The following is a 20499-nucleotide window of genomic DNA, read 5'->3' on the forward strand; positions in this document are numbered from 1 at the left end:
TGAAAACCTACTATTGTGCACCTTAGCAGCTTCTGTCTATGAACACCTATTATTGTGTACCTTAGCAGGGCCTCCCTTCCTCCTTTTTTACAAAATAATGTGAAGGGTTGAACTTGTCATCTTAAATGAATGTGAGCTGACTGTCAATGCCTTTGAAGCCAGAGCTTGGGTATAATGCCATTCTCCACACCATGACCGTACCAGGCCTGCCAGAGAGCCCTATCGTGTCAGTCTGATTCAGGGCTCATAGGACTGCATGAAAATGGTTTCCATAGCAGCAGGGATGTAGATTGCTCTCTGTCATAGTAGGGATGGCCCTGGGTGACCTCAAGAATGGCTGCCTCCTCTCTGTCTTTCTGTCTCTTCTCTGTGATTTATTGCCTTAACCCAATGACATACTCCTCTCTCTCTCCTCTCTGACTAGTCCTGCAGGTGCAGGAGCACAAGTGGTCAGGCTGGTCACAGACATGTTGATTTTCATGGGTGTCTGGATGAAATCTGGGAATTGTGACAATCGGTTTCATTTATCTCTCCTCCAGTTTTCAGGTCTCATATCATTAGTTATCATATTTTATATAAAACATTTTCACTAGGTTACAAAAAGCCAGAGGGAGGATAGAGGATACATTGTGGAAAGGTGAGATCATTCAACTTTGTGAGTAACTTCTGCCCATAGTTACCTTGCTATAGATTAGAATAGTAGAGTAGATTCTTAGCAATTGGATTCATAGAATGGGCCAAAGCAGGCTAGTCTAACAGGTGCAAACTCTTCACTGATCCTAGTCAGTGAAGAGGTCCTAGTCCTACCAGTCACACTGCAGCTAAGAGACTTGATCTCGATAAGAGACTTGGTTTGAGTGTCCTCCCATTCAGACCATTGAGTGCTGCTGTTAATAAACTCAGCAAAAAAAAAAAAGTCCTCTCACTGTCAACTGCGTTTATTACAATGATGTGAAGTTATTACTACAATCTGTGAAGTTATTTGAATTTTTACGAATTATCTTTGAAAGACATGGTCCTGAAAAAGGGACGTTTCTTTTTTTGCTGAGTTTATGTCTGCTCAGCTGCTGACGGCAAGGGGAACTGGCCATGGTGCTGAAAGTAAAAAAGTAGGCCACAGCGTCAACGGATGTGAAAAAATCTGGTATGTAAATTTAAGGTAAATTACACTGTCCAAAGACTAAACATGTATTTGTTTTATTGAATAGCTTGTGTGCTTTTAAATGAAAACTGTAGGAACTAGGCTATCTATGATGTTGGCTTTCTATTATTGAGACTAATTCACTGCTATTTTGATTTAGGCTTCTGTGCAGAGCTGACTGGGACATTTTTTATGAAAACAGGAGTCATTTGTCCTGCAATACTGAAACTTTTGATTGTATGTATCACTCGTTAGATGGCGCTGCACTGAAGACAGATCTAGGCTACTTGCACAATCTGGAAATACACAGCCAGAAAGCGAATGGAGCCTAGCACACGTTGTGTGCTCACTGGTGAGCAATGGACTTTTATGCTCGATAACTCTGCTACCCTTTTCCCAACTTGAAACACATACACGTTTACCATGTTAACAATGAGAGGAGTGAACAAATTTACTTGTGTTTTTCCAACAGAACGGCTAGGACTCCGGAGTCAGGGTTAATTTACGGACTAATTTAAACTCAGCGGAAGCAAACTATTGTATGCAGCTGGGCAAGCGGAGTGTATTCCGTCCGAACTTTACTAAACCAAGCACGTGCAGTATTGGTTATCCGATTCCGAAGTCGATGTATCGATATTTTTAAAGCTCTATTCATTCATAGTTACTATTTATGTTTGCGCTTAGGACACTTTGTGAAATATACACAATGTTGTGGGCTCTTTGCGTTTTCTCCTTCTCCGGAAAATGAGTGCTGTGAACACAGACTATTCAACTATGGTGAGAAGATGTCTTCTGACGTTCAAACCATTCAGGTAAGCATTTACATGTAGGCTACTGTTCTCGTGGTCTCGATGTACAGGCAGTGTTCTCTCTCTCTGTGTAGCCTAAGTCTCAAATTGAGTTGAAAAAAATGAGTTCACATGAAAATGGGAACGTCATGAGTAGACTACAACAAACTCACAGTGGTCAGGTTGCCTTGACAGAAGTACACACCTGTGATGTCATAGAAGTGTGAAAATGGATCTGTCGTGTCAGAAATATGTTATGACATCCTCATAAAAGCAAGGAGTTGGCTAACTGCATGACGGATCAAGGTGCATTGCAGATAGTGCACAACAAGACTGAATATGAACTACATATTTCTACAGTAGTTTGCATGTATTTTCCCCTGTACACAGAATGACATGCATGTACCTATACAGAAGGCCTATGCACTTGACACTTGAGTCAATATAGATCAGTGCATTGTTTCAGAGCTCTTGGGCATACTCTGATCACTATGGTAAACCTGAACTCTGCCAGCACTCTAAAGGCAGTTAGGCTTGTGCCTAGTGTCTACTGTGAGTGAATTCATTGGTGTGTAGAATGTGTTCAGTGGCATGCAAACACACAAAGATCAGATCAGCTGACAGTAGGTGATATCAACTATTTTTCTGTATTTCTGAACACACTGGTTTTAGCGTTCATGAGCACAACACTCAGCTCTTCACCATTAGCCCAAATATTGGACAGTGATGGAGTATGACATCGCTCTTAGGCAGTAAGAGTGTAATATATCCTCTGAATTAAATGAAGCTCTCTTTTAAAGGGCTACCCTTACAGCACAGGATGAGAAGAAAGAAAGCAATATCATAACCTGTGTTAAATGAGCAGCAAGTGATGAGGAGCTGTGGTGTGTGATATGTATATCTAGCTCTCCATCCAGCAGCTCTCCTCTGGAGGAATGGACCGGAATGGTTTAAAATATTTCAACATTTGCATGAGCATTTCTCAGTGGATCACTTTTCTCATGCAAGGATGTCATCTACAGTTTGAAAGGCATCTGTTATGAGCATTCATTTCCACCCACCATTCTGAACATTTGAAAATGTCTACAGGGATTGTGGTTGCAGTCACACATATGCAACTGTAATCCTTAATGTTATCATTTTTCAGTTGACTTTACATGCATTGTGTTGTACACAAGACCCATGTACTGTATGTAATATGCCATTATCCTTTGTCCACAACCAGATCCCCAGCATTGCCGTAGGTAGATTAGTTAAGAATGATGATTAGAGATGGATGAATTATCAATCAGTCTTGACAATTGGATTCTCTGCACTCTGTTAAATGGCAGGAAATGCAGTGATGGGATCAAAACACTAAGTGAAACCTAAGTGGACTAAAAAAAACAAAGTAAAATCATTTGTTTTCATGATGCCGTCAGCTCCCATTTGCCGAGCTATACGAGGTGCACCTGACTACCCCATGAAAAGAATTGCAACGCATTAGACCAATGGCCATCGAATTCAAACTTGTCATCTTTAAGTTTGTTTGTTATTTTGCATCATCTTCTTGTGCCCCATTCCTTTTGTACTGTACAGCTCTTTTGCTTTCATTTTGACAGTTGACCCCCCCCTCTTCTCTTCTCCCCTGCCTTAACTCCCTCGTTTTTCTCTTATTGTTCCCCCTGAGTTCTAACCCTGAGTCTTGCTCTCTGTCTCCTGGCTGCCCTGGTCACTGTCCCTGCAGGATCTTTGTGGCGGGGATCGGCTTCTTCAGCCTGTGCTTCCTAATGACCTCCCTGGGGGGACAGTTCTCGGCCAAGCGACCCGGAGACACTCCCTTCACCATGCGGGCCGAAGGTAAGCTCCAGAATACAGACATTACAGCGTCTCTCTCTCTCTCGGTAAAGCCTGGCAGCCTCTGACTACATACGTTCTCTGCACACAATAAACATGGAAGAACACGCTCAGTGCAGCAGAAGCCCTTGATTGCAGGCAGCCGGCTGACAGACCTCATCAGTCTGCTGCTCACCAGGTGGGGGTTAGGGGGCTTGGGTCTTGTTACTCTCCCCTCACCTCCCTGTAGTCTTGCTAAGATGTCACCCCCTCCAGGTCTTTAGAATTCACCCTGGTCAGTGTTCCGTGCTCTGGGAAAGCAGGCTCTTAATTTTCGGAGCACGTTATCTGTGTTTGTTCTATGTGCCCCTGCATTTATATCACAGTGCACAGATCATTTAGTAGAGTCAATGTTAGCTTGGGCTCTGTTGCCTCTCAGCTTTATTACAGCCTGACACTCTGACACTGTCTCATCCTCATTGGTCAATGTGGGCATTAGCAGGTGACACAACCACCCAACAGAACAATAGAAAGTCATGAGAACTTTGTTTTACAGATGATTTGCTTTATGGTTTGTTCAGCAGTGATGCATGCTTGTAGACTAAAATGCTGCTGCAGTGCAGTGATAATACACAGTACAGTAGGAATCTCTAGTGACCGTTTGTTTGTCTGTGTGAAAGCCTGATCTAAAGCAGAATCCCTCTCTGTCCTCCAAACTGTGGTTAAAATCCATAAGTGATGGATAATCTTCATACAATGTAATCCTCCGTGCTGCACGCCAACCCCAGCAGAGATAGGGAGAGGGACGTGGGCAGGGAGAGGAAGGCTGGAACGCTGCCTGATAAATTAACCACTCACAGGCTGCAGTCTAGGGAAGGCATTTGGCCCTCAGCTCATTAAAAACTGCCTGTTACCCAACCAGGGAAAGCCAGGCTAAGTAAACCCTGAGCCTGTGTGTAATGAATGGGCAGGATGGAGGTCATTGTTCATTGGAGCAGCACCAAGATAGTAGACACCAGGTCAGCTACTTCTGGCCCCAGGAGTGACACAGAGAGCCTGTTGACTGTGCAATCTGCTTTAGTGATGAGGGTCTTTTAGTGCACCCGCGCGCACACACAATTTGTGTTTTGCAAGCGGGAGTAAAAAGGCTTGGGGCCAAGTAAATGGGGGATCGTTTTACGTATTAGACCAACTGAGCATAGAAATATATCCCAGATTGACTGTGATGGTAATAAGCCTTTTAGTAGAGCTCATGAATGGACCAATAGTTGATAGAGGAGGAGTTTAGATCTACAGTCGTGGCCAAAAGTTTTGAGAATGACACAAATATTAGTTTCCACAAAGTTTGCTGCTTCAGTGTCTTTAGATATTTTTGTCAGATGTTACTATGGAATACTGAAGTATAATTACAAGCATTTCATAAGTGTCAAAGGCTTTTATTGACAATTACATGAAGTTGATGCAAAGAGTCAATATTTGCAGTGTTAACCCTTCTTTTTCAAGACCTCTGCAATCCGCCCTGGCATGCTGTCAATTAACTTCTGGGCCACATCCTGACTGATGGCAGGCCATTCTTGCATAATCAATGCTTGGAGTTTGTCAGAATTTGTGGGTTTTTGTTTGTCCACCCGCCTCTTGTGGATTTACCACAAGTTCTCAATGGGATTAAGGTCTGGGGAGTTTCCTGGCCATGGACCCAAAATATCTGTATGTTTTGTTCCCCGAGCCACTTAGTTATCACTTTTGCCTTGTGGCTAGGTGCTCCATCGTGCTGGAAAAGGCATTGTTCGTCACCAAACTGTTCTTGGATGGTTGGGAGAAGTTGCTCTCGGAGGATGTTTTGGTACCATTCTTTATTCATGGCTGTGTTCTTATGCAAAATTGTGAGTGAGCCCACTCCCTTGGCTGAGAAGCAACCCCACACATGAATGGGCTCAGGATACTTTACTGTTGGCATGACACAGGACTGATGGTAGTGCTCACCTTGTCTTCTCCGGACAAGCTTTTTTCCGGATGCCCCAAACAATCGGAAAGGGAATTCATCAGAGAAAATGACTACCCCAGTCCTCAGCAGTCCAATCCCTGTACCTTTAGCAGAATATCAGTCTGTCCCTGATGTTTTTCCTGGAGAGAAGTGGCTTCTTTGCTGCCCTTGTTGACACCAGGCCATCCTCCAAAAGTCTTTGCCTCACTGTGCGTGCAGATGCACTCACACCTGCCTGCTGCCATTCCTGAGCAAGCTCTTTACTGGTGGTGCCCCGATCCCGCAGCTGAATCAACTTTAGGAGACGGTCCTGGCGCTTGCTGGACTTTCTTGGGCGCCCTGAAGCCTTCTTCACAACAATTGAACTGCTCTCCTTGAAGTTCTTGATGATCTGATAAATGGTTGATTTAGGTGCAATCTTACTGGCAGCAATATCCTTGCCTGTGAAGCCCTTTTTGTGCAAAGCAACGATGACGGCACGTGTTTCCTTGCAGGTAACCATGATTGACAGAGGAAGAACAATGATTCCAAGCACCACCCTCTTTTTGAAGTTTCCAGTCTGTTATTTGAACTCAATCAGTATGACAGAGTAATCTCCAGCCTTGTCCTTGTCAACACTCACACCTGTGTTAACGAGAGAATCACTGACATGATGTCAGCTGGTCCTTTTGTGGCAGGGCTGAAATGCAGTGTAAATGGTTTTAGGGGATTCAGTTAATTTGCATGGCAAAGAGGGACTCACTTACAACCACAAGATAAAGCCTCAACGAAACTGTTAGGACAGTCCACTATTTTTCTGTTCATTATAGACAATACAGTCATTAGAGGCAGCCGGAGCCTATCATAACATGTTGTCCATAATGTTCTTTCAGAGAAGTCTAAATAAAATTTGAGTAGATACGGTATACTACTATACAATAAATGATGCTGCTGTAGGCTAGTGGGAGGGCAACAAATCAATGAATCGTTTGTAGATTCTTCCCAGATCCTGTCTGTATAGTATCCAACTATGCAAGCTTTGATGCTATTTACATTGGATGATCTGTTTGTCTAGGGCTTTATGGGCTTGTTGTGTGGACAGGGAGATAATTAGCAGGCATACCGGCTCTGTTGTAGGATTCTCCCTGGTCGGATTAGTGACCACACTGGGGATATACACAATGTTATACAGAATTGATACGCAACAATGAAATAGAATAGATTCCTAAGGTTTCATACAGACCGTGTTTGAATCTTGCATTTCAGTTACCTCCACTTATTGATATGTCTCAATTCAGACCTGTCTGATTCAACATCAATGCCAATCAATATATTGTAGCCTATTCTCAGTGACTGCTGTTGCTCATTTCTTATTGATAGTACAATATTGTACCATTTGCTTTTTCTGTCCCGTTGCTTCACCTGGCTACACCCAGTAGGCCACTGAAATAATGTGTCTGTATAAACGTTTACCCCATTATTGGTGCAGGTTAACATTTTTGGGGATGAGTCTTGTCCGTGACGCAGAACTGAGTGATATCCACTAGATGTGCCAGCTGCAGGGTCAACATTAGCTATATTGTAAAAATGAATGAAAACAAAATGTAGGTTAGTGTTAGGCATTAGGCTTAGCAGTGTGGTTGGGGTTGTATGACTTTGTGGCTGGGCCAGCTAGTGACCACTGAGCAGAGCTGCCTCCAGCACATGAGTCATCCCAATAAATGCTCTCCTGCATTATGCAGGTGGTCTTTCATGGAACGTGAAACTAATGATGTGGTGGGGGACTATTTCCTGGAAAGGACGAAGGCGTAAAAGAGGGAAACGTTAGAGAGGATCAATCTTAAAGGCTGCAGAGGTGTTCCAGGGGCTTCTAATTATGTCTTTGAAGCTCTCCCTCACGGATACCCATTTTTCCATAGGGGCTATTAACGTGGCCCTGCCTGGTTGTTGGGTAGATGGAGGAAGGGTAAAGTTCATGAGCTCCAAGATTCCCGTGGCAGGCTGATGCTGTTTAAATGGTTGATATACAGTAGTTTGGATGTAAACATTTTGTCTATCCCCCCTGTACTGCTGAGAGATGAGAGGCAGAAGTTCCATTGTGCTGTTCCACAGACTCAATCTGAGTAGCTATTCTATCAGACTCGCTATACGCACTCAATCAGAGCTAGGTTACAGTACTGTAGCATCCTTTAAGGAACCACCCATTATGAAGCTGTCACTGTAACAGTGTGTTTGTGTACTAGGCCTAAGGTGTTCTCTCAGCAAAATGCCACTGATGGATTTTGGAACACATCTAATTAACAGGAGGAGTCTGGCGCTAATATGGGGCCAGGGAAGTAGACTGGCTCACACACGTATTAGGCCCGGAGGCCAAGTGAGGGGTAATAACTCATGAACTGTCACCACATATGTTGTTTTCCCCTACATCTTGTAACCCATAGTAGGTCATGTATTGTGTCAGAAAACATAGTGGTTGGGCAGGAGCCACTAAGGTGAGGATGAAACAGAGAGAGCTCATGAACTATTTTGCAGGATGTACACGAGTGAAAATCTAATTTGAACTCCATTCAATGTCATGGCTATCTTCAATGAAATGCTAATAATGCAGTTAAATCCATAAAAGTGCAAGGACTTCCACTGCAGCTATGTTCAGTGACGCTTTCATGACAACGATAAACCATGTATTGTGCAGCTCAGCAGTCATCACTACCTAAAGTAGAGCAATTAACTGAAGTGAAGACATGGCTTTTTACTGTACAGGTCTCTAAAAAAAAACATCAATTGCCTCAGTGAAAGTAAAATGGCACGCTTGAAACAGAGGGCGGTCTTCTCAGAAGTGGTTTTGAAAAAAAGGGAAGAATTGGCCTTTGTTACAGCATGCATGTGTAGTCCCCACGGACAGAGAGACACTGCAGGAGGTCCAGCAGGCTGTGTAGTCCCCACGGACAGAGAGACACTGCAGGAGGTCCAGCAGGCTGTACTGAGGTGAGCTGCTGTGACTAAAGAAGACATGAGCTTCCATCAGGGTGGCCAGACAGAGACGGATGCTTTTCTGTTGGATTTTGAAAAGCTCACGACAGCCATGTTGTACATATCTTTCTCACTCTATTTTCCATGATAGACAGTGACATTTTGCGGAAGGAAAATACTATGTTTCTACGGGTAGGGAGGCTGTACAAATGTTTTTGATACCTAGCAGATCTGATGGCATCCACCAGGGTAAGAAGGCATGGGGTTCTGCAGAGGAGAGAGGAGAGAGGAGAGAAACCTCAAAGATTCTTCATCTTGAGCAGCTGAAAGGATTTAGTCATCTTGACTCTGTGTTGATTGATCAAACCTTCATCCAGTGAAAACACTGTCACAGTCATTAAGGGATTTTCCTTGTGCTCTTACAAACATTATTTCTAGAAGAGAAACTAATATGTAAAATTACAGTGCAAACCTTTTTAAAGTTGTATAACTAACTGGAAGTCTATCTGGATAAGAGCACCTGCTAAATGACTAAAATGTAAAATTTAAATGATGAACTAGTTCTCTGGAGTGTTCAAGTATACAAAGAACACCTTCCTAATATTGAGTTGCATCCCTTTTGCCCTCTGAACAGCCTCAATTTGTTGGGGCATGGACTCTACAAGGTGTTGAAATCATTCCACAGGGATGCTGGCCAATGTTGACTCCAATGCTTCCCAAGTGTCAAGTTGGCTGGATGTCCTTTGGGTGGTGGACCATTCTTGCTACACACAGGGGAAACTGTTAAGCATGAAAACCCAGCAGCGTTGCAGTTCTTGACACACTCAAACCAGTGCGCCTGGCACCCACTACCATACCCCATTCAAAGGCACTTAAATATTTTGTTTAGCCCATTCACCCTCTGAATGGCAAACATGAATGCCTAATGCTGAACACAGTAGTCAGTATGTATTGTATTGTTTGAAGGAGTGTGTGTGTGTGTGTGTGTGTGTGAGAGAACTGGATGTGTGTACATTACATTGAATCAGAAACCTATCAGAGGTCCTTGTGCAGAGTCCCTGACTCAGCGGTTCCCCTCTTTGTGTTGTTGGTGGGGTCCGATTTCTTATTTACCCTGTAAATACCGGGGCACACGTTCTATCATAACATAAGAATGGTGGGGGTGGGAGGTCAAATGTGAACTGAATGCTGAATGTAAACATTGTTAGTATCTACATCAAAGCTCCCCATCTAGTTCCACCTTATGTCTGCCATTCATACCAATGAAGAAGACTGGCTTTCAACTTGCTTGTGGTTCTCCTAAAATGTGTTTTGGGTTTGTTTGTGTCTGTGTATATTGTCTGTAGGGAGAGGGAGGCTTAATAGGAGGAAGAGGTAGGTTTTTAATTGAAGCCGTGGAGAAGCATAGACAGACAGTTTCCTCTTTCTGGGCTGTCAGGTGCAATGAGAGAGAGGATAAGTGACAGAGGTTGTCGGCTCTAATAGGTTCTGGTTCTGTCAGCTCCCCCATGGCTGCCGGGTACACTAGAGCAACTCAATCTCAATCAGTCCTCCTGTTAATGAATATTCGTATGAGGAGTGAGAGCAGCAGGGATAGGAGGAGTGTGAATCTACCAATCTAGCAGGTGAGAGGGGAAGTGGGGAGGGTCTGACACCCCAAGGGTCCTCAACCAGGAAAACAACACACACACACGTACACACACACACACAGTACTCTCGAGTTATATGTACCAACATTTCTCAGTTGTACACAATCTTGTACAAAACCGTATGAAAAACTGAAGGCTAATTGTCAATAGGGATATGCATAAATATAATGTTTTATGCGGAAACCACCAACAATTCAATACAGTATGGTATGTGCAGGGTCAGGTATGTGTGTCTGCCTATGCATGTTATAGCCAAGACATTGAATAGATTTAATCAATATTTGTCTCTTTTTTTGCTACTGTAGATAGCATTAGTTGGCTGTACCTATGCTAAAACCTATATTTTTAATCTTATAGCTTGTTCTCTCCTTTTTAAATGGTGAGCCAACATGCCTTCAGCACTTTTATTTCCCTGACTGATCAAAACTAATTTTCTCATGCTCTCTCTTGTCTCTCTGCAGCAGACCAGAGGAGGCTGGTGGGAGGAGCTATAGGAGGACCGGCTCATTGTAAAGACTAGGATGGAATTATTGGAATGGTATCAAACACATAAAACATATGGAAACCACATGTTGGACTCTGTTCCATCCCAGCCATTACAATGAGCCCGTCCTCCTGAAGCTACTCCCACCAGCCTCCTCTGCAGCAGACATATAATGGGCATTATGTTTGGAACATCAAATCGCAATAAAATCGCAAGTATTAAATCACAATTGTGGTGGTTATTTCTTTATTATCAAATGAGGAGAGACAAACTTATCACACAAGTCAGAGTTCTACTTAGTCTTTATTCACTTATTAATAAGGAAAGCAGGTCACACACACACACACACAAGTGAATGATGTGAGTGATCTGCAATAACGATGCCTGGTCGACGAACCACCCCTAGATGATTTGTTGAGAGCCCCGACACAAAGATGAATGTGGAAGTAGAGACACTGGGGTGCAAAGGAGCAAGATAAATAAATAAATAAATAAATAAATAAATAAATAAAACTGTATGGGGATGAGGTAGGTAGATAGATGGGCTGTTTACAGATGGGCTATGTACAGGTGCAGTGATATGTGAGCTGCTCTGACAGCTGGTGCTTAAAGCTAGTGAGGGAGATATGAGTCTCCAGTTTCAGAGATTTTTGCAGTTCGTTCCAGTCATTGGCAGCAGAGAACTGGAAGGAAAGACAACCAAAGGAGGAATTGAATTGGCTTTGGGGGTGACCAGTGAGATATACTTGCTGGAGCGCGTGCTACGAATGGGTGCTACTATGGTGACCAGTGAGCTGAGATAAGGCGGGGCTTTACCTAGCAGAGACTTGTAGATAACCTGTAGCCAGTGGGTTTGGCGACGAGTATGAAACGAGGGCCAACCAACGAGAGCATACAGGTCGCAATGGTGGGTAGTGTATGGGGCTTTGGTGACAAAACGGATGGCACTGTGATAGACTGCATCCAGTTTGTTGAGTAGAGTGTTGGAGGCTATTTTATAGATGACATCACTGAAGTTGAGGATCAGTAGGATGGTCAGTTTTACGACTGTATGTTTGGCAGCATGAGTGAAGAATGCTTTGTTGCGATATAGGAAAACAATTCTAGATTTAATTTTGGATTGGAGATGCTTAATGTGAGTCTGGAAGGAGAGTTTACTGTCTAACCAGACACCTACAGTGCCTTGCGAAAGTATTCGGCCCCCTTGAACTTTGCGACCTTTTGCCACATTTCAGGCTTCAAACATTAAGATATGTATTAAACTGTATTTTTTTGTGAAGAATCAACAACAAGTGGGACACAATCATGAAGTGGAACGACATTTATTGGATATTTCAAACATTTTTAACAAATCAAAAACTGAAAAATTGGGAGTGCAAAATTATTCAGCCCCTTTACTTTCAGTGCAGCAAACTCTCTCCAGAAGTTCAGTGAGGATCTCTGAATGATCCAATGTTGACCTAAATGACTAATGATGATAAATACAATCCACCTGTGTGTAATCAAGTCTCCGTATAAATGCACCTGCACTGTGATAGTCTCAGAGGTCCGTTAAAAGCGCAGAGAGCATCATGAAGAACAAGGAACACACCAGGCAGGTCCGAGATACTGTTGTGAAGAAGTTTAAAGCCGGATTTGGATACAAAAAGATTTCCCAAGCTTTAAACATCCCAAGGAGCACTGTGCAAGCGATAATATTGAAATGGAAGGAGTATCAGACCACTGCAAATCTACCAAGACCTGGCCGTCCCTCTAAACTTTCAGCTCATACAAGGAGAAGACTGATCAGAGATGCAGCCAAGAGGCCCATGATCACTCTGGATGAACTGCAGAGATCTACAGCTGAGGTGGGAGACTCTGTCCATAGGACAACAATCAGTCGTATATTGCACAAATCTGGCCTTTATGGAAGAGTGGCAAGAAGAAAGCCATTTCTTAAAGATATCCATAAAAAGTGTCGTTTAAAGTTTGCCACAAGCCACCTGGGAGACACACCAAACATGTGGAAGAAGGTGCTCTGGTCAGATGAAACCAAAATTGAACTTTTTGGCAACAATGCAAAACTTTGGCGTAAAAGCAACACAGCTGAACACACCATCCCCACTGGCAAACATGGTGGTGGCAACATCATGGTTTGGGCCTGCTTTTCTTCAGCAGGGACAGGGAAGATGGTTAAAATTGATGTTAAGATGGATGGAGCCAAATACAGGACCATTCTGGAAGAAAACCTGATGGAGTCTGCAAAAGACCTGAGACTGGGACGGAGATTTGTCTTCCAACAAGACAATGATCCAAAACATAAAGCAAAATCTACAATGGAATGGTTCAAAAATAAACATATCCAGGTGTTAGAATGGACCTTAAGCGTGGCTGAGGTGCACCCATGACCAGCTCTGAAACCAGATTGCATAGCGGAGAAGGTACGGTGGGATTCGAAGGAGAAAGGAGAAATGGTGGGGGCTTTGGCGGGTTGCTGTGGAGGGTGCCCCGGGCAGTTGGCCGGGGTAGGGGTAGCCAGGTGGAAAGCATGTCCAGCCGTAGAGAAATGCTTATTGAAATTCTCAATTATAGTGGATTTATCGGTGGTGAAAGTGTTTCCTAGCCTCAGTGCAGTGGGCAGCTGGGAGGAGGTGCTCTTATTCTCCATGGACTTTAGTGTCCCAGAACGTTTTTGAGTTAGTACTACAGTATGCAAATTTCAGTTTGAAAAAGCTAGCCTTAGCTTTCCCAACTGCCTGTGTATATTTGTTCCTAACTTCCCTGAAAAGTTGCATATCACAGGGGCTATTTGATGCTAATGCAGAACGCCACAGGATGTTTTTGTGCTGGTCAAGGGCCGACAGGTCTGGAGTGAACCAAGGACTATATCTATTCCTAGTTCTACATTTTTTTGAGGGGCATGCTTATTTAAGATGGTGAGGAAGGCACTTTTAAAGAATAGCCAGGCATCATCTCCTGACGGGATGAGGTCAATGTCATTCCAGGATACCCTGGCCAGGTCAATTAGAAAGGCCTGCTCGCAGAAGTGTTTTACGGAGTGTTTGACAGTGATGAGGGGTGGTCGTTTGGTCGCAGACCCATTACGGATGCAGGCAATGATCGCTGAGATCTTGATTGAAAACAGCAGAGGTGTATTTGGAGGGCGAGTTAGTTAGGATGACATCTATGAGGGTGCCCGTGTTTACGGATTTGGAGTTGTACCTGGTAGGTTCATTGATAATTTGTGTGAGATTGAGAGCATCAAGCTTGGATTGTAGGATGGCCGGGGTGATAAGCATGTTCCAGTTTAGGTCACCTAGTAGCACGAGCTCAGAAGATAGATGGGGGGAAATCAATTCACATATGGTATCGAGGGCACAGCTGGGGGCAGAGGGAGTCTTTAGCGGCAACAGTGAGAGACTTGTTTCTGGAAAGGTGAATTTTTAGAAGTAGAAGCTCGAATTGTTTGGGTACAGACTTGGATAGTAATACAGAACTCTGCAGGCTATCTTTGCAGTAGATTGCAACACCGCCCCCTTTGGCAGTTCAATCTTGGCGGAAAATAGTTAGCGATGGATATTTCAGCATTTTTGGTGGTTTTACTAATCCAGGATTCAGACATGGCTAAGACTTCCGGGTTGGCAGAGTGTGCTAAAGCAGTGAGTAAAACAAACTTAGGGAGTAGGCTTCTAATTTTAACATGCATGAAACCAAGGCTTTTACGGTTACAGAAGTCAACAAATGAGAGCACCTGTGGAGTGAGAGTGGAGCTAGGCACTGCAGGACCTGGATTAACCTCTACATCACCAGAGGAACAGAGGAGAAGTAGGATAAGGGTACGGCTATACGAACTGGCCGTCTAGCACGTTCGGAACAGAGAGTAAAAGGAACAGGTTTATGGGCACGATAGCATAGATTCAAGGCATAGTGAACAGACAAAGGTGAGGTAGGATGTGAGTACATTGGAGGTAAACCTAGGCATTGAGTAATGATGGGAGAGATATAGTCTCTAGAGACATTTAAACCAGGTGATGTCATCGCATATGTAGGAGGTGGGACAACATGGTTGGTTAAGGCATATTGAGCAGGGCTAGAGGCTCTACAGTAATTTTTTTATTTTACCTTTATTAATCTAGGCAAGTCAGTTAAGAACAAATTCTTATTTTCAATGACGGCCTAGGAACAGTGGGTTAACTGCCTGTTCAGGGGCAGAACGACAGATTTCTACCTCTAACCACTAGGCTACCCTGCCGCAACCACTAACCAAGATAGTAATGGACGAGGCATATTGATATTAGAGAGAGGCATGCGTAGCCAAGTGAACATATGGGTCCAGTGAGTGGTTGGGCTGACTGGGAACACGGCGATTCAGACAGTTTACAGGCCGATGCTAACAGTTAAACAAGCTAGCAGTTAGCAGACCAGGGCTGGCAAGCTAGCAGTTAGCAGACCGGGTTAGCAAGCAAGCAGTTAGCAGATGCTAGCAGTTAGCAGACCAGAGCAGGCAAGCTAGCAGTTTGTAGACCAGGGCTAGCAAGTTAGCCTTTGGGGGACGTCGCGATGGGGGCATATTTGTTTTTGCCTCTTCGTGCGGTGACGTTGATAGACCAGTCGTGGAGTTAGTAGGGTTCCAAGTAGCTCTAGGTAGCTAGCAGGTTAGCAGAATGGGCCTTCAGCGGGCGTCGCGCCTGAGGGGCCTGTAGTCAACCCGTACCGGCAGTAGAAGGGGTGGTAGCACAGGAGCCCTGGCCGGGCTAGCTTCAGGCTAATTGGTGCTTGCTCCGGGATGGAAATGCTAGCCAGGAGTGGTCACCTGGGATTGCAGTTAGCTAGTTGCGAAGATCCAGATGAAAATATTCAGAGTTTGCGGTAGGAATCCGGGGATATGGAGAGAAATAGGTCCGTTATGCTCTGCTTTGAGTCACGTTGTTCGAACTGGCGAGAGCTTTCCGGGCTAAAGGTTAGCTGATGACCGCTAGCAATGGTTTCCTAACTGATAGCTTGTAGGTAGTTAGCTGGCTAGCTTCAGTTGAGGAATTCAGATCCAGATCCAAATAGAAAGATTTTGGTTAGGTTTATCACCTAAGGCATCATAAATCTACTGTCAGCACTAAGCCCCAGAGGCCCACTCTCAGTTCACAGACACAATAGAGTTCTAAGAACTCTATTCTGTTGCATAAAACAACCATTTGATGCAATAACAGTATTATAACAATCTTGTAATTTTGCTCTCACACAGTATATATACTGTAGAATCGTGATAATTGCAATACATGTCTTATTGGCACCTAAGTATGGTGATAATATCATACCATGAAGTCCCTGGCAGTTCCCAACCCTAAACTAGCACTTTCTTTTTCTCATCCTACTCTCTCTCTCCTCAGCAGCAGTCCTTTTTCCTCTACTCCCCCCTCACCTGGCATCTCATCACACACGACAGACAGACACACACACACACACACACACTTAGCCATCTAGTACACATACTTTGCAGGTATTGATTTCGTCTCACGATTAAGTCATGAATTTACTTAATCAGTCCAAACATATACCCGCGGTTTAAAGAACAAATGAGTGATTTTCACAAGGCTAATAAAACCATCATCCGGATGTTGGAGCGAGTGTGTCTGCAGGATTAGCGCAGTGTGATGAGACACAATACAGAGCCATCCCTCTGTGATGCTGCTGGAGTGTCAGCCCAAGTCCACACCCACCACAGGAGGCTGAGGAAAGGATGCCCACAGACAGCCACAGTAGCAAAGGCAACACAGAGGTTGACATTAGGCAAAGCATGGCTTGGCAAACGCAAGCATTAAACTGTATCATGTTTGTGTGTCTGAAGCCTTACTGGATTACAGCGTACTGTATGCATGCACAGGGCATGGATGATGCTTTACTGTTGTCTACTCCACAATGGTGGCCGTGTTTTTCTATCTTTTGCCAATTTTTCATTGATGAGCATTACTGCCCAAAAACTAGGAGGATGACTGCTCATGATTGTTATGTTAGCTCGCAATGACGCATAGCATGCCTCATGCTCTTGTAGTTTCCTGCAGTCAAATGACCAAATCGCCCTCTAGTGGCTTCACAAGTGGAATGTTATTAATATTTGCATAATTCCATAATTAATAAACATTATTTAAAAAAAAATGTTGCTATATTTCAGTCTGCTGTATATAAAGTGTAATATTGGGATGTAAACTCAAAATGTTATACATCTCAACTCTACATCTGACATGGTACATACAGGTGTCTTCTTTTTTTTAAGCCCATAACTATCTGTGTGAGGTGTATACTTTTGTTTCAAAGTATATTTGTTTAAGACTACCAAGAAACACTCTGTGTGACCCTGATTTAGCCCACTGCAGTAAAAGGTTAATATTATTTTCAGAAAGAAGAAGTACACAGGCTCTTACAATGCTTCGCAGAGAGGGACATGTTCTTTTCTGAAAAGGTCTAGATGAAACGCTAAATAATAACTTATGTGGGAGTGCCCTTTGGCAAGGCTTTCATCTATCTGAACACTTGTATTTCAATCTAAATTACATGCGGCTCAGATTCAGATCTAACAGTGTCCAGGCAGTAAGAGCTCTCGGCTAAATGAATCTTAGCTGGAGTGATCAATAAACCAAGTTGGAATTTGATTAGTACTATGACGTTATATTACCAACCAGGGCAATATTCACTGCACACCATTGAGTCATACATGCCTTATTAACCTACTGGGAGCCCCTCTGGTTCCTGAACTTATTATCTGTCCTCACCTCGGAGGCTTTGATGACGGGCTGCAGGAAACCGTTGTAGTTCAGACGCCAGACTCTCAGGACCTATAACGTTAATATGTGTCCCTACTAAAAGTCAATGAGAGAGCAGACCATTAGTAACTGTTCATGCAAAGCTGCTCGGGAAGGTACTACACTGATCTAATTAATTCTTCCTATGAACAGATGTTTCTCATCCTAGCTGGCAAGAAACATAACACAGTGTTATGAGAAAAAGTGGTGAATGTAAGCAAATTATTTTTCCCGTTTCTAACAACCCATTATACAGCGAGCCATAAAAAACTAAAATAAAGTGAAAGTCTGTTTGCTGTCCATCTACGTGACCAGTCCCATTTGGGGCGAGCTATTTCAAACCAGTGGTGGAGGCACAGTGACTGTGAAATGAGACTAGCCGACCAGTGCACCGCTCTCAGCTTGCTACGGTATGGCTATCTAATTAGAATTTGTTCATAAAATCGATTGTGTTGTGGCACTTACGAAATGGAGTCGTTAAAGGAGATTAGCTCTTGTTAAATGGGCCCTTTATTAACCAGTAGATGAGGAATGACATGGCAACGGCCCACATTAGCACACAGATACTATCGGCAAACCGGCTGCTGAAACCACTAACAGTGCAGGACTTGGTGAAAACACATTAGCTCGTTCACCTCCAGGGGAGGCTAGTCGCTGGAGCAATAAATAGAGGTAGCTGATGAACAATAGATTGCGAACATATATAAAATCATTCAAAAATGTACTGTGTGGGAGGGGTGTTCGTTTCTATAATGATTTATGGGCGGAACGTGTGAGAAACGTCGTTATTGTGAAGCTACGTTCCAGTTCCACCTAGACTCATAGCCCAGGTGCAGTGTTTAGCCTCAATGCGGCAGGGAGAGCCTCCCTGGAACGTGGCACCTGCTTTATAGCCTCGACTCTGGTTGAGAGACCGTCTCTGTACGCCTCATGCTCCCCTGTTGAACAAATGCATCAATAGAATTACTCTTGATATTGAAAATTATGAATGACTTCTACGTAGTAATTTTTTCCTATTGTTTAATTATTTCAATCCCCAGCATTACTGTAGGGCCAGGAAAATAAGGGAGATGTTCTTTGAAGTGTTTCTGTACATTACAGATCTCCCTCCCTCTCCTTTGAGGCATGTTGTTGCCAAACTGGTCCAGTCTGGGAATTTCATTTAAATTGATGTGCATTCTATGCATGTACAGTTGAAGTCGGAAGTTTACATACACTTAGGTTGGAGTCATTAATACTCGTTTTTCAACCACTCCACAAATGTTGGTTTGTGAAACTATAGTTTTAGCAAGTTGTTTAGGACATTTACTTTGTACATGACAAGTAATTTTTCCAACAATTGTTTACAGATTATTTCACTAATAATTCACTATCACAATTACAGTGGGTCAGAAGTTTACTTACACTAAGTTGACTGTGCCTTTAAACAGCTTGGAAAATTTCAGAAAATGATGTCCTGGCTTTAGAAGCTTCTGATAGGTTAATTGATATAATTTGAATCAATTTGAGGTGTACCTGTGGATGTATTTCAAGGCCTACCTTCAAACTCAGTGCCTCTTTGTTTGACATCATGGGAAAATCAAATGAACTCAGACAAAATTGTAGACCTCCACAAGTCTGGTTCATCCTTCGGAGCAATTTCCAAACGCCTGAAGGTACCACGTTCATCTGTACAAACAATAGTACGCAAGTATAAACACCATGGGACCACGCAGCCGTCATACCGCTCAGGAAGGAGACTCGTTCTGTCTCCTAGAGATAAATGTACTTTGGTGCGAAAAGTGCAAATCAATCCCAGAACAAGAGCAAAAGACCTTGTGAAGGTGCTGGAGGAAACGGGTACAAAAGTATCTATATCCACAGTAAAATGAGTCCTATATCGACATAATCTGAAAAGCCGCTCAGCAAGGAAGAAGCCACTGCTCCAAAACCGCCATTAAAAGCCAGACTACGGTTTGCAACTGCACATGGGGACAAAGATCATACTTTATGGAGAAATGTCCTCTGGTCTGATGAAACAAAAATATAACGGTTTGGCCATAATGACCATCGTTATGTTTGGAGGAAAAAGTGGGAGGCTTGCAAGCCAAAGAACACACCATCCCAACTGTGAAGTACCGGGGTGGCTGCATCATGTTGTGGGGGTGCTTTGCTGCAGGAGGGACTGGTGCACTTCACAAAATAGATGGCATCATGAGGAAGTAAAATGATGTGGATATATTGAAGCAACATCCCAAGACATCAGTCAGGAAGTTAAAGCTTGGTCGCAAATGGGTCTTCCAAATGGACAATGACCCCAAGCATACTTCCAAAGTTGTGGCAAAATGGCTGAAGGACAACAAAGTCAAGGTATTGGAGTGGCCATCACAAAGCCTTGACCTCAATCTTATAGCAAATGTGTGGGCAGAACTGAAAAAGTGTGTGCGAGCAAGGAGGCCTACAAACCTGACTCAGTTACATCAGCTCTGTCAGGAGGAATGGGCCAAAATTCACCCAACTTATTTTGGGAAGCTTGTGGAAGCAAGGCTACCCGAAACGTTTGACCCAATTTAAACAATTTAAAGGCAATGCTACCAAATACGAATTGAGTGTATGTAATCTTCTAACCCACTGGGAATGCGATGAAAGAAATAAAAGCTGAAAAAATAATTATCTCTACTATTATTCTGACATTTCACATTCTTAAAATAAAGTGGTGATCCTAACTGACCTAAGACAGGGGATTTTTTTCTCGGATTAAATGTCAGGAATTGTGAAAAACGGAGTTTAAATGTATTTGGCTGAGGTATATGTAAACTTCCGACTTCAACTGTATGAACAGCCCCTGCTGTCAGCTTTAGTGAATGAAGAGAAGCCTATCTAGCCTGTTTTATTTATTCACTCTAGACCGGTATGGAAGATGTAACCATGACAGAA

General features: G+C 43.4%; 1 protein-coding gene across 2 annotated transcripts in view; it reads left to right on the plus strand.

Moving 5' to 3' along the window:
- Nucleotides 1-1407: 1407 nt before the first annotated feature.
- Nucleotides 1408-20499, plus strand: part of LOC110538520 (alpha-1,6-mannosylglycoprotein 6-beta-N-acetylglucosaminyltransferase B) — a 77398-nt gene continuing 58306 nt past the window's right edge. The window contains exons 1-2 of one of the 2 annotated variants that reach the window (XM_090193684.1): nucleotides 1408-1493; nucleotides 3656-3768. In XM_090193684.1, coding sequence (XP_090049810.1) covers nucleotides 3699-3768 — 70 coding nt within the window. In that variant the 5' untranslated portion in view covers nucleotides 1408-1493; nucleotides 3656-3698. Of the gene's footprint in view, nucleotides 1494-1846; nucleotides 1954-3655; nucleotides 3769-20499 lie in introns of those variants that run through there. The other variant, XM_036938602.2, reaches the window with a different exon arrangement.

The sequence above is a fragment of the Oncorhynchus mykiss genome, chromosome 12, assembly GCF_057628025.1.
Source record: "Oncorhynchus mykiss isolate SJ-2025 chromosome 12, ASM5762802v1, whole genome shotgun sequence".
In the NCBI taxonomy this organism is placed as follows: domain Eukaryota; kingdom Metazoa; phylum Chordata; class Actinopteri; order Salmoniformes; family Salmonidae; genus Oncorhynchus; species Oncorhynchus mykiss.